At 37.7% G+C, this 14,087-nt stretch overlaps 1 protein-coding gene across 9 annotated transcripts in view; it reads left to right on the forward strand.

Moving 5' to 3' along the window:
* The window catches only part of Phf3 (PHD finger protein 3), a 71,023-nt gene that overhangs the window by 24,880 nt on the left and 32,056 nt on the right, over window positions 1-14,087 (forward strand). For 3 of the 9 annotated variants that reach the window (XM_027392825.2, XM_027392827.2, XM_027392830.2), the window contains 2 exons: window positions 5,921-6,082; window positions 11,941-13,666. The exons of 2 other annotated variants lie outside the window; for them this stretch is intronic. In XM_027392825.2, the coding sequence (XP_027248626.1) occupies window positions 5,921-6,082; window positions 11,941-13,666 (1,888 nt within the window). Of the gene's footprint in view, window positions 1-4,883; window positions 5,080-5,920; window positions 6,083-11,940; window positions 13,667-14,087 lie in introns of those variants that run through there. 4 more of the 9 variants (XM_027392828.2, XM_035452991.1, XM_027392829.2 and 1 more) reach the window with 3 other exon arrangements.

Raw genomic sequence — 14,087 nt, forward strand, 5'->3', positions numbered from 1 at the left:
TAATTGTATTTTTTTGGGTGGGGGGCCTTTAGTTATCTTTTTTCCTCATGTGTCCATGCCTTCTAATCTATGTTTCTAAACTTCTAGCCTCCTAACTCTGAACTCTGCCAAGGACCACTCACTGCTTCTGAAATTTAGTAGAGGGATTTTATTTCTATTGATTATGTTGACTAAGTCTAGTTGAATATGAAGGTTCTAAGTTCTTGAGATAGATAATTGGGATCTGTGATGTTTTGTTCCCATTATTCCTTAAGATTGAACAGTGCATACTTCTGCAAATGTGTAGACATTGATACTATATCAGAAGGCATAAGCACAAAGTTTTACCTTCATGAAGTTTATATTTTATTTAGTTGTTTGTGTACAACCACTAAAGTTCTTTCCTGGGGTAGTATTCAGTGCTCAACCTTTTTTTTTCCTAGGGGAAGAGTCATTTCTTTAAGAAGTTAAAGCCTTTCTTGTTTGTCTCAGTTTTCTTCTGTTTATATTACAGTGTATGTTAGTACACTTTTTGTCAATTTGGCAAATATCTTAGGCAATCAAATAACACAAGAAAGTTTATTTGAGCTAAAAGTTTTGTAGGTTTCAGTCTACAGTCAACAGTCAGTTGGCCTCTTAACTTTCATATGTAGAGAAGCAGCATGTGGTGCTTAGAATGTGTGCTGTAGCAAAGGAGCTCATTCATAGCTGGGAAGGAGTAGGGTGAGGAAGGGACACACTCAGAATTACCTGAAGTCCTTCCACCAGGCTACACCTCTTCAAGTTTCTACTGCCTCCCATTAGAGCCTTCCTGGAGACCAACCTCTGACACATGGACTGTAGGGAACCATCTATGATCCAGACTACAGCAGTTATAGAACAGAGTCAAATTGGGAACTGATTCATTGAAATGAGATACTCAGTGAATAAAAAATGATTTATGTTTCAATGAAAGGGCTGAGTTTTTTAAATGGTAGCATGATTCTTATTTAAACAACATTCCAAGCATTAGCGGTATAATGCATGGTTGGAAATTCTTTGTAAGGGATTAAGGTTCACTTTGACTTAAAAGTCGTTGATACTGTACTGTTCACTCTTTTTGAAAATGCTATATACCTGTTATGTGCTGTATTGTTTAAAGTACTGGAGGGTGCGGTGATTGTTGAGACAAGTTCCTGCCCTCATGTAGCTTACAAGTATAATTGTAAGGTAATAAGAGATTATATTGTTCTTCCTCTTTCCCTCTCCCTCCCTCCCTCTCTCCATTTCTCTTCCCCCTTTCCTCTCCCTCCTACTTTCTCTCCCCCTCTCTCCCTCTCCCCTCCCTTCCTCCCTCTCCCCCTTTTCTCAGATGTTACTTCCTAAATGCAATTCCCTGCCTCCACTCAGAAAAGAGCAAAGAGCAGGCCTCCCAGGGACATCATACACTGTTAACAAGCTACTTATTAATTAGATCAGACACACACCATCACATCGTGGCTGGATGAAGCAACCATTCAATAGGAGGAAAAGGGTCCCACAAATCAGAAGCAGTCCTGGCTTCCACTATTAGGAATCCCACGTTAACATCAAGCTACTCTGGCATAGCATATATGTAGAGGACTTAGGTCAGACCCCTAATGGGCTCTCTGATCTCTGCAAGTCTCCATGGGTCCTGGTCAGTTAGTTGATTCTGTGGGCCATATTCTCATGGTGTCCTCTGATCTTTCCTCCCCCTGCAGCACACCTACCTGCACTCTCTGCCTAATGTTTGCGGTGGGACTCTGCATCTGTTCCCATCAGTTGCTGGATGAAATCTCTGGTCTCTTTGATAGTGATTCTGCTAGGCTCCCGTCCCAGAACACTGCAGGCAGGACAAACTAGGTCTAAGGTTTTGTGGCTGGTTTGGTGTCTAATCCCTCTACTTGATGCCTTGCCTCGTTACCTTAAATGGCCAGTTCAGGCTGTGTTCCCCATTACTAGGAGTCTTTTCTAGGGTTACTTTTATAGATTCCATGGAGTTTCCATTGCACCTCATCTCCTAAAATGCTCCCCCTCCAGTTGTTTCTCCCAGTGTTTCTCCCTCCTCTCTCCCCACCTGAACTCTCCTGTTCCCAGTCCCATCTGCCACTCCCCAGTCCACCAGCTTGCTGTGCGAGCATGAATACCTGACTGATCCAGTATTTTTGATCCAGTTATTTTTTTGTTGCTATGGTAAAACATGACCTATGCAACTTAATAGAAGGAAGAGTTTATTGGGGCTTATTGTTCCAGAGGGATAAAGATACTTAGTGTTAGGGAAATGGCAGGCATGGTGTCAGGAACAGAAGTTGAGATTTCACACCTTCAAACATAAGCACAAAATAAGCAAGCTGGACATGGCCAGAGTCTTAAACCCTCAAAGTCTGCCTCTGGTGACATATGTCCAACAGCAAGGTCATATAAAGTACATATTTAAAGAAACAACAGATAGTAACCATAATCCGGGAGACATGTAGTGGCTAGCTTTTTGAAGATCTTGGGCAAGTAAAGTACATTGTAACAAAAGCATATGAAAAGAAGTGATTAGTCAGCTCTTTTGTTTAAAGTAATTTGCTGTAAATCAATAATTTCAGTTATACTAGAGTTGTGTTTACATTTTTATAATCATTTACAGCTTTTCGTTTATAACAGGCAGGCTGTGCAAATGAATTAGGACATTGATCTCCCCATGATCTAGCTAAGAAGAAAAGAACCTGGATAATAGAAATAAAATGAAGCAGTCTTTAAGTCCTCCCTGTATCCCCCCCCCAAAGGCTGCCAATCACGACTGTTTATATCTCATGGTTAGGCATTCTAGAATTAATATGTGAAAACATGTTGTCTCTTGCCTTCATGTTTTTAGAAGCATGGGGCAGAATACAAATTGCAATGAAAAATTTCAATGTATATTTTGTATATTCCTTAGTTTTATAATGCTGCTTAGTAGGTTAAAGAATGCCATTGGGTGCATTGTTTAGCCTTTCTTGTGATGCCCTGTATTTAGATACTCATTTCATGAAATTTGTTACAAGGTGTTTTGAAGTTAGATTTCTACATCTGTTTTCTGTGGGTATGGTTTAACCTTTACATGCTGTCTTTTTCCTTTCTATACTTGGAGAATTGTGAAAGTGAATTCTATTTTGTCCAGGCCTTGACTGTTGAATTTCATTGTTAACACACATTGTTTTTTTGTTTGTTTTCAACATCTATATTTCACTTTTCTGTTCCTTTACTATACTATTTCTCCTTTGAGTCTAGATTGCTGTTACCACCCCTTAAGGTCACACTAGTAGATATCATGATACCAGATCAAGGGCATTCATCTTTTTTTTTCATCTGTCAACGACATTTACCTTGATATTTAATTGCTCTTTTGAAATATTTTTTCACTTGTCTTGTTCATATGTTTTCACTCAAATCTCTTTATCTTTTCAGCTTGTTTGTTTCTTTTTATGCTTCATTTATTGACTTCTAAATACTGGAGAGTCACAGAGTTCACATTTTAAACAGTTCCTCTATTTATACTCACTTTGTGGTATGACACTTGATTCCCTAATTTAAAAACCTTTATGACTCAGTTGTTAGGTATGTTTGTCTATGGGTGAGGCTGGTGCATTCGTGTGGAGGCCTGAGGTCAGCCTCAGTGTTATCCTTCTGGAGCCATTAATCTTGTTTTTGAGACAGGATTCTCTCTCAGTGAGACATGTATGGACTTGCCAGTTTGGCTTTATCAAGTTGTACATTACCTACATTAAATTAACTTCTTTGGAGTGAATTTGATGTTTAGGTAGGATTATGTTCCTAAATATAAATAAGGATGTAAATCATGTTGCTAAATATGCTTACCTTTGTATCCCCTCTCAGTTTCATCATTACATTTAACTTGAACTCAAGTAAAACATTTGTATTAGTATAGTGGGTAGGTAAGTAGGCAGGTAGGTAGCAAGGGAGGTACCATTAATGGGTTTTCAAAAAGATTATATACAACCTGTCTCAGATTAAGGCCAATGAGAAATGGCAAATAAAGGTTCTTGCTACCAAGCCTGATGACTCAGTTTAAAATGCCAGGGATTTGCAGGGTAAGTGGAGAGAACAAACTCCTTCAAGAAGTCTTCGGACTTGCACACTTTTGTACCACGGCATTTGCACCTACTCACTATATGTAAAAATTGGCCTGTGGATTTGAGTTACTAAATCTCCCCAAACCAGTATTAATTAGCTTTTTCTTTTGGACAGCTTTACTCTTTCACATTGTTCTGATTACAATATAAGGCATGTGCTTATAGTAGACACTTGCTGACAGAATGCATACATAATTTATTGCTTTTATATAGAAATGAGAAAGTATTAATTTACTTTTTAGAGTACTTACTGTAAACTTTTTTCTCTTTTGAGTATGTATAGTAACATAAATATTTGGTCATGATAAAATAATCTCACTGGACTTTGCACCTCTCTCTCTACCCAAATTCTATCTTAAGAGATTCCTGATTTTCCTGAAGTATATTGTAGAGGATAGCACAGTGGTTAAGACTGTGAACTCTGAAAGTAATGCATGCTTCGTAGTAAGATATTTGGAAAACAGATGAAAGTAAATCCTTACCTTTTATAGAGAATTAATACTACTACCATTAATGATATATTTTCATCTGTATCCTGTCAGTCTTTTTTCCTGTCTAAATGTACATGGATATGCATTTTGTTTGTATGAATTCTTGAGCAAAGAATGTTTTCCAGCCAACATTTTCTTCTCAATTTATTCTTTCCCTTTTTTTTTTTTTTATGATTTGGGGGAAATGGTTTGAGCAGTTTTGTGAATCTATTCATTGCTGAATTGCTCTTCAAAAAAGATTGTGTTATTTGAAAGTATATTTATTAAGAATTTTGTTCTCTTTAAATTTTAGGATAGACCACTATCTTGTTGAGCTCTTTTAAATGAAGTTCTTCTACTTGGATACAAAGATGGGGACTAGATAACTTCTTGAGGTTCCTTCTAACCCCTAGGATGAAGATAATAACTAACATTTGTATAGTACTCTAAAGTTTACAGAGTGAGTTTTCATACATCATCCCACTTGATCCTCACAACAACCCTGTGAGGTAGGTAGGACAGGTACTGTTACTCTCCTTTCAGAGATAGAGGAAACTAGTAGACAGGTTAAATGCCTTAGTCACATTTCATGTGCGTGTTCTGCCAGGGATTTGCATCAAGCTATTAATGAAAATAGTATTGGTCTTTGTGCAGATTTCAGCTTTTATGATCATTTATACAGTAACTTTACTTGTTAAGGTGGCATTTGTTTTTTATTGAAATAAACTTAGTAACAATGTGAATACTGTTAATATTTTCTTCAGTGTCTCCCAGTCCTTTTCCATCATCTCCTGAGTTAAATGACTTTGTCTTACTAGTTAGGGGAAAGTAATTTAATTGTTTAACTACAAATACCCACTGCTTTCCTCACCATTGGGGGAAGAAGTACACCTTTCAATTTCTTTTCTGTCTGTTCTTCTTTCCTTATTTATTTTGCCATCTATTAGTTACCTGTATCATTCCTACTTATGCAGCATAATGTCTCAAGACACAGAACACTTTTATACTACCTCAGTAGAATCAGTAGATAATTGAGTATTCAAGGTATAGTTGCCTGTGACAGTTTCAAGGGGCAATTGGATGATAATAATAGAGCAGTAGTTGAGGTCAAATCAGACAAGGTTATTGCTAATTCTCTCTGAATATTTACTTCACAGGGTAGACATTTGTCAAATGGAATTGATATGGGTGCTTACTAGTAACAGTATTACATAGGTTATCAAAAGACTTAGATTTTTATGACTATGCAGTATCACATTAAAACACTGATTTTTTCCCCCATGCACTGCTTTTAAATTTATAACACACCCAATATTTTTTTAAATAATTTTTGTTTTTGTCTCTTTCTAGTTGTTGGTCTTGACGATATTATGGATGAAGGAGTTGTTAAAGAAAGTGGTAATGATACCATTGATGAAGAAGAATTGATTTTACCTAACAGGAGTTTGAGGGACAGAGTAGAAGACAATTCAGTGAGATCACCAAGAAAATCACCTCGTTTAATGGCACAAGGTAATCCTTCCCAAGAGGTTCAAGCTAGAAAATCAGATGCATAAAACATGGGTGTTAGGTGGTACACATGCTTAAGCAGGTTATCTATTTATCCACCCATCTACCTATCTACTTATCTCACCAGAGGATCAATATGGTTTCTTACAGCCCAGGGTGATTTCAGACACCCTGTGAAGCTAAGACTGGCTTTGAACTCCTGATCTTATTAACTCCATTTTCCCAATACTAAGATTACTTTCAAGTCATGTCTGGCTTGAAAGATTGTTTTTCAGAATGTTTTTGTGTTGTAAGCATTTTAAATTACTGGTTTTTTTTGGTTTTTTTTTTTGCTTGTTTGTTTTTGAGATTGTAATAACATAATTACATCATATCTCCCAGTCCAAACTCTTCCATATCTCTCTCCTTGATCTTTTAAATTCATGGCATCTTTTTCATTATTTGTTGGTGTGTGTGTGTGTGTGTGTGTGTGTGTGTGTGTGTGTGTGTTCCTAAATACACAAATACAGCCCACACAGTTTGTCTATTACTTGCATCTTCAGGGCTGACTGTTTGGTATTGGATAACCAGTTGGTGAGCTCTTTCTTCCTGGGGAAGACTATTTCTCTCTCATTCTCGGCATTTCTCAGTTGTCTGTATTCTTTGTGTGGGTTTGGGGCATCTTGGGTATAGTTTTCCCTGTCCGTATTAGCATGTCTATTATTGCTGTGCTTGTTCAGCAATTTTTAGGCAGTCATGTTCATGAGATTTTATGGGTGTAGCTTCTGATATTACTAGGATTGCAATCTTAGAGCAAACTCCCAGATCCCTTGGCTCTTATAGTCTTTCCTCCCTCTCTTCTGCATTGATTCCTGAGCCTTAAGTGTTGCAGTTCTTCTGTGTATGTATCCATTGGGACTGGGCTCTACAACTTTGTTCTGTAGTTGTCTCCATCTGTTACAAAGAGAAGTTTAGTTGGGTGAGTGCCATACCTATCTGTGGCTATGAAGACACAGTAATACTTAGGATGTAATTGGGATATAAAGTGGCTGTAGGTTCTACTGCAAGATCCATAACTTCACACACTAGCCCTGGGTAGTTGGTTAGGTTTTTAGTACCAGGTATAGTTATTCTCTTGTTAACGGCATCTTAATTCCAATTAGAGAGCTTTTTGTTGCTGCTAAGTTATGTGTGCCAATACTGCATCCTTAGGGTTATTATGCTACACTGTTCGCTGATGTGGTTCATAGTTGTCATACTGGGAGGACTGTTGGTTGCTTCTTCCCTCCTTTGGAAGCTTGCACAGCACCTTCTTGTACCATAAAAGCTGGCCTCAGGAAGAAGGCTTTCAGGTCAGTTCCATCTCAAGGGCCTCTGGTGTCTGAAGTGAATGGTGTCTTCAGCTGTAGGGACTTAGGTTGCAGTAATAGGCTATAATACTTTTGGAATATCCTGGACAATCCTGACTAACAACTCAAACAAAATATTTAAAAATATTTTCATAAATACATATACACATAATGTATATTAGTCGTATCTCCACTACTGCTAACTACTGCTGCTGCTGCTGCTGCTGCTACTACTACTACTACTACTATTCCCTTAGTCCCTTCCATTCCTGCTGGAAATACTTCTTGTTCTCTGGCCTAGTCTTTATTTGTATATCCACAGCATTTAATTAGGGTTGCTTGCGTGGACATGGGTGGGGAAAGGACAACTGATTTGTAAGAATGATTTCATTCTCTGACTTATTAAAATGTTTTGCCTGTTTTTTGTTTTGTATTTTTGCTTGTTTGTGTTTTGGTATGGGGTGGTGTTGCATTGCTATATTCAGGAGGCTTATAGGATGTCTGTTCCACTATTAAGAAAACTCTTGGTAGTTGTATATTTTATATATTAAGGTTAGCTAACATTCGTTAGATTCAGAATCTGAAAATTATTGCTCAATCCTGGAAGTTTTTCTTAAATTACTTTTACTCATTTCGTTAGTTTGTCAAGTCTTGCCTTCTGGAATTCAAGTCTGGTAAAGATGCTGGCCTTTCATTATGTTTATTTTCCTTTATTATCTTTTACTTAATCTCTCTTTTTGGTTTTTCGAGACAGGGTTTCTCTGTGTAGCTTTGGAGCCTATCCTGGCACTCGCTATGGAGACCAGGCTGGCCTCCAACTCACAGAGATCCGCCTGCCTCTGCCTCCCTAGTGCTGGGATTAAAGGCATGAGCCACCAACGCCTGGCCAGTTAATCTTTTGAAATTGTTTTATTTTCCTCTTATCTTTCTGACTCAATGCTCAAATATTTCTTTGTTTTGTTTGGGGAATGGCTCTGATGGTAGCAATGCACTCTTCTTTGATATAAATATGATGACTTTTGTCTTTAAGTTCTGATACCTTTTGTCTTTAGTAAGATACTCAAAGTGTTTTAAAATGTTTCTTCTCCTTTAGTAGTTTATTTTTTCCATTTTGCTTTCAAAGAGAAAGGAAGTTTTAGTCTCTTTATTTAGAAGGCTTCCTTTCTTCATTTTGTATATCTGTTTTATTTAGGAATTACAAGAATCAAGGAGCTGAACAAACTTCAAATGTATAGGGATTTTGTACATCACAGGACTTGTCACTGCTTGCTGCTAGCAAGATTCACAGCATTAGAAGATGGAGTTTTCTTGGGCAGGGATCTGTAGCCTGAAAGGAAGGACAGAAGTCATTTTGTTGTCATAGCTAGTGTCAGCAGGAGAGCTATTATAGTGACACAGCGAGGGAAAGGCTGTGACAAGGTCTTGAGTGCTTGTACAGAGGATCAGTGAGTGTTTGACCCTGGACTCTTGCTCCTGCTTCAGGAAGCTTGTAAGTGTATGGGAGAGTTTATGAATGGAGTGGTCCTTGTTTTGTGAGAAACATCTCATCAAAATTCAGATTATTTCTGTGTTCTCATTAGCAGTTTTTGGTACCCTGTGAAGGAAGCTGATTGGAATATCTCAACTTTCAGTATACATAAACTCTTTTTGTCTCACAACTATCATCAGTGTCTGGTATTTCTACTCTCAACTATGACATTCCTAGTGTTTTTACTTGTTTTTACTCTGGGGGATAAGCTACCAGTTTCAGGCAGGGTGTTAATGGTGGATTTGCTAAACTTGCCAGCTTAGTGTTTGTCTCAAGAATACTACTGCTTTTTTGCTTTTTTTTTTTAATTTTACATCCCAGCCTCAATTTTCCCTCTCTCCTCTCTTTCCATTCCCTTCCTCCAACTGCACCTCCTTTCCCCCCAATCCATTCCTCTTGTGTTCAGAAGGGGACAAGCCTCCTATGGGTATCAACAAAGCATGGCCTATCAAGTTGTGGTAAGACTAAGCATCTCCCCTTGTACTGAGGCTGGACAAGGCATTCCAATATGAGCAGTAGATTCACAAGAGCCAAGAAAAGTATTAGGGACAGCCCCTGCTCCCGTTGTTAGGAGTTCACAAGTAGACCAAGCTACACAACTATCACCCTGCAGAGGGCCTAGGTCAGTCCCATGCAGGGTCCCTGGTTGTTGGTTCAGACTCCAAGTTCCATGATCCCAGGTTAAGGATACTATTTAATTGTCCCTTGTTTGAATTACAAAATTTGTCATTGTTGCCTCTCTTATTCTTCATTTTCTGTGGATTCATACCTTTTTCAGAAGAGTCTTTATTGTAGCAAAGGAAATAAGGTTGTATTATCATAATTTGCTACACACACACACGCACGCACGCACGCACGCACGCACGCACGCACGCACGCACACACATTTAATATGTTTTAAAAGTTAGTTACTTGACATATGTGTACTTGACTTAATGTAGAAAAATAACTGTTTTGCCTCTAGAAAGGCAAAAAAGGCAGTTTATATTTAGAGAAGCAAAAAGCAAAAGTAGCTTTATCCTTTGCTTAATAGATAACTTACTATTAGAAAATACTGTTTCATCAGAATACCTTCTGATGAAGAGTCAATTGACTGCCACTCTTTCTAGCAATCACTTCAAAGCTAAACATTTTTTATTGTTTTTAAGTGGTTTCATTTCACAGATGTATAGAGTTCAGGACTTAAATGTCATCCAGGTACAGAAATAAAACAGGGAATTATTTTAAAAATAACAGCATATATGATGAACAGTTCATAATACATTAACTAATATATTATTATTTATTTTATATTTCTGTGTTGTATATGCATGTACACACCAGATGTGTGAATAAGATGATCAAAGGTCAATGTCTTTCTGCATCATCTTCCACTGTATGTTTTGAGTCAGTATCTTTCACTGAACCTGCAATTCCTTGGATGAACTAGGTTGATTGGTCAGTGAGTTCCAGAGGTCCTGTCTCAGCCCCATGTCCGGCCTCCAACACTGGGGTTACATGTGCATGCTTCCATGCCCATCTTTTATATGGGTGTTGGGAATCTAAACTCAGGTCCTTATGCATGCATAACATGCCCTTTATTGACTGAGCCATCTCTGCAGGCCATAGCTTTTTAAAGTTGTAGAGTATGTCCCAAATGTCAAGAGATTGTGAGGCCTGTGGGGAATAGAAAGGGTCCCAAAGACTGGGATAACTATGTAGTTTATTTTCCTCTGGGACACGGAAGAGTAAGGGTGCTGTTATGTTACACCAGTACATGAAATATCACTTGGGATTGTCCCAGGTATAAGAAGGACATTCTTTAATAGTTTCATCCTCTGATGAAAAGTGACAAGTTGGGGGAAAGATTCAAAAGCAGTAGCATAGTAGAATTTTGTTTTGAATGGGTAACTTTAAAAGAAATTGATATGTTCTTGTTGAGTTGATTTAGAGGAACAGGATAGGTATAGCTTCATACTTGTATTGTGATTTTTAATTTGAGTTGCTTTTCTTTTTAGTGAATTTTTAAAGTTTTCTTTAATTTCAGTTCTTTTTACTGTATCTTTTTCTTTTTCTGGAAGATTTCTCACCCTTGGGGGAAGGGGGAAAAGTCCTATTTAATAGAATCTGCTAGGAGCACTGTTAAAAGCTCTTTTTTTTTTTTTTTTCATATTTTCCTTACACATTTTTCCCAGCATAAGTTACTGATTCATTAGCAGTGTGTATGTGGTACTCTTGGTGCAAACTTTAATTTCTTTCATAGGAATAGTATAGGGACTGGAGATGTGTGCAGCTCAGTTGTTTTAGAATGCTTACCTACGGAGCATGCAGAAACGTGGGCTTTGGTTGTGCTCTTATTCCATAAATTTCGGCATGAAGAAGTGGAGGTGAGAGGATCAACTTCAGGGGTGTCTTTGAAGTTTGAGGCTAGACTAGGCTACATGAGACCTGTCTGACTTAAAAAAAAAAAATAACTTCGATGTAAAAGGGAAATATATTAAGATGGAGATTGGAGGACTTTAGAAGTTTTATCTTGAAACAACAGATAATTGTTTAGAATACATGGTTTCATTTGCATTTAAAACTTCTTTGGCATTTGGACTTACAATGCTAATTGGACTTAACTTGGTGTTAATTATTAGAAATATTTGGTGTCTAGGAATGTGTGAAAATCTTTCTTTAAGACAGTTATTTGGTGGCAATGGATGCTCAATATGATTTTATTTCCAATTTTAATTCGTATAGAAAGGAAACTTGTTGAAAACATTTCTTGTAAGTTAGAGGAGTCTGAAATTTGTATTCTGTTCCTTTTGCTAGAATTCAAGAGACTAATAAGTGAAAAATTAATATTAAATTATATATGTGTATCATGAGTAGCTCTTCAGTAAATTTTTACTAGTGATCAGGTAAGTTTTCATAGTTCAGAATAAAGAAGCGATATATTCTAAACTCTACTGAAATAAAAGCACACAGCAAATAGCTAAGTTTTTTATTTTATTTTTATTTTATTTTCCCCCCTATGATAGAACAAGTAAGAAGTTTGCGACAAAGCACTATTGCCAAGCGTTCAAATGCAGCACCTCTAAGCACAAAAAAGCCACCTGGGAAGACTGTATCTAGCCCTAAAGTAGGGGTGAAACCATCAGAAAGATGTCAGAGTAAAGAAGATCTTTATACAGCATTGAAATCCGAATACCCTAAGGAGAATAGAAGGAGTAGCCGACATGCTGAACCAATTGATGTGGTACCAGAAGTCTCAGCATCTTCTGTTGATTCTTCAGTGTCACCTTGTGTTGAAATGAAGGATGAAGCTGAATTAGATTCCAAGCATGCATGTAATAATAACCAGGGTGAATTAAATGTGCCATCTCATGAGTTAAATTGTCCACTTCTTTCAGAGAGTTGTGCTAGTGTGGAAGAAAAGAAAAATGAAACTCTGATGGAATGTAAATCTAAGACTGATTGTAGTCCATTGTTTAAGTTTTCAGATAAAGAAGAAGAGCAGAATGATGTTGTTTCAGGTGAAATGGATGACACTATTGAAGAAAGGAGTGCAGTGGGAAAACTTGAACAAGAAGCAGAGGAAATAAAGTTACCCTGTGAAGGTGACCAGATGACTGAGGAACCTGGACCTTCTGATGTGTTTAGTGACTCTGCTTGTACAGATAAAAATAGGACAGAGAAGAATGAAGCGGCTGAATGTCATTTGGAATTGAAGAGTACCGTAGCTCTTGGTGATAAAGCTGAGAACTCTCTTCAAAGAAATCAAATGGAAACATCATTAGGATATTGTGAGGACATGGCGTCTAATGATGTTCAGTTACAGAGCACAGAGTTTCATAAATCAAATTTGGAAGATGTTGATACTTGTGCTTTTGAACCAGAAAGTACTACTTTAGAAAATACTATTTGTGATGTTCCTGACCAAAATTCAAAGCAGTTGAATATTACTCAAAGTATTAAAGTGGATTCTCATGAAACAGCAGATCTTCAGGATGATAGAAGCAGTTTAGAGCCCAAAAGCATAAAATCTAAACACATAAAGTCTAATGCTAAACAAAGCATGACCACAGAGACTCCAAGAAAAACTGTTGCAGTGAAGCATGAAGTGGTTCATAGCAAAACAAAATCTAATGTCAAGAGTGTGAAGCGAAATGCTGACGAACCAGAACCCCAGCATGATTTGCAGAGGCCGGTCAAAGTGAGAAAAGGACAACTTGAGAAGGATCTGAAGAATCAGAGTTGTAATTCCGGGGTTAAGTCTGTGAAAAGCCAAGCTCATTCTGTGTTGAAGAAAACCTCACAGGATCAAAATGTAATGCAAGTTTCCAAACCTTTAACTCATTCTCTTAGTGATAAGCTTCATGGTCACTCTGGCTCCTCCAAGGAGCCTCATCCTGTAGCACAATCGGGACACTCATTGCATTCCAGCCAGAAACTGAGCCATAAGCCTCAGCAGCAGGCACCAGTGGTGAAGGCCACCAGCCACGGGAAGGATGAGCATGAGCACCCAGGCAGTGAGCATCTTAAGGAGGAGGACAAACTGAAACTAAAAAAACCTGAGAAGAATCTACAGCCTCGCCAAAGGAGAAGCAGCCGAAGTTTTTCTCTGGATGAGCCTCCATTGTTCATTCCAGACAACATAGCTACTGTAAAAAGAGAAGGGTCAGATCATACCTCCTCAGTTGAAAGCAAATATATGTGGACTCCCAGCAAGCAATGCGGGTTTTGTAAAAAACCACATGGCAACAGGTGTGTGTGCGTGTGTCTGGGTTTATGGGTGTGTACATTGAGAAACTTGTAGGATGAGGATTGAGATCATTGTGAAAACTTTCTAATATGAAAAGAAATTATTTGCTATACCACGACTTCCAAAAGCCCCATACCAATCCTGGATAAATGATAGAAACCTGGAGCCACAGCATTTTCAACTAGATCATCCTAGGGTATTTTAAAAAGCTTAGTCTGATCAATAGCTGATACATATGGACATGTTTTGTTATTGTAACCAGTTATAATTTAATGTAGTCATTGCATCTTATAAAAACCAAAACTCTTATGCTAATCAGAATTGTTATGCTGCCTCAGGACTGGAGGCTGTGTGTCACTTTATTTGACTGCAAAAGAACTAGTAATAAAGTGTGAAGGTCATAATGGAATTGCTATTTTTCTT

The sequence above is a fragment of the Cricetulus griseus genome (genome assembly GCF_003668045.3).
Source record: "Cricetulus griseus strain 17A/GY chromosome 1 unlocalized genomic scaffold, alternate assembly CriGri-PICRH-1.0 chr1_1, whole genome shotgun sequence".
NCBI classification, from domain to species: domain Eukaryota; kingdom Metazoa; phylum Chordata; class Mammalia; order Rodentia; family Cricetidae; genus Cricetulus; species Cricetulus griseus.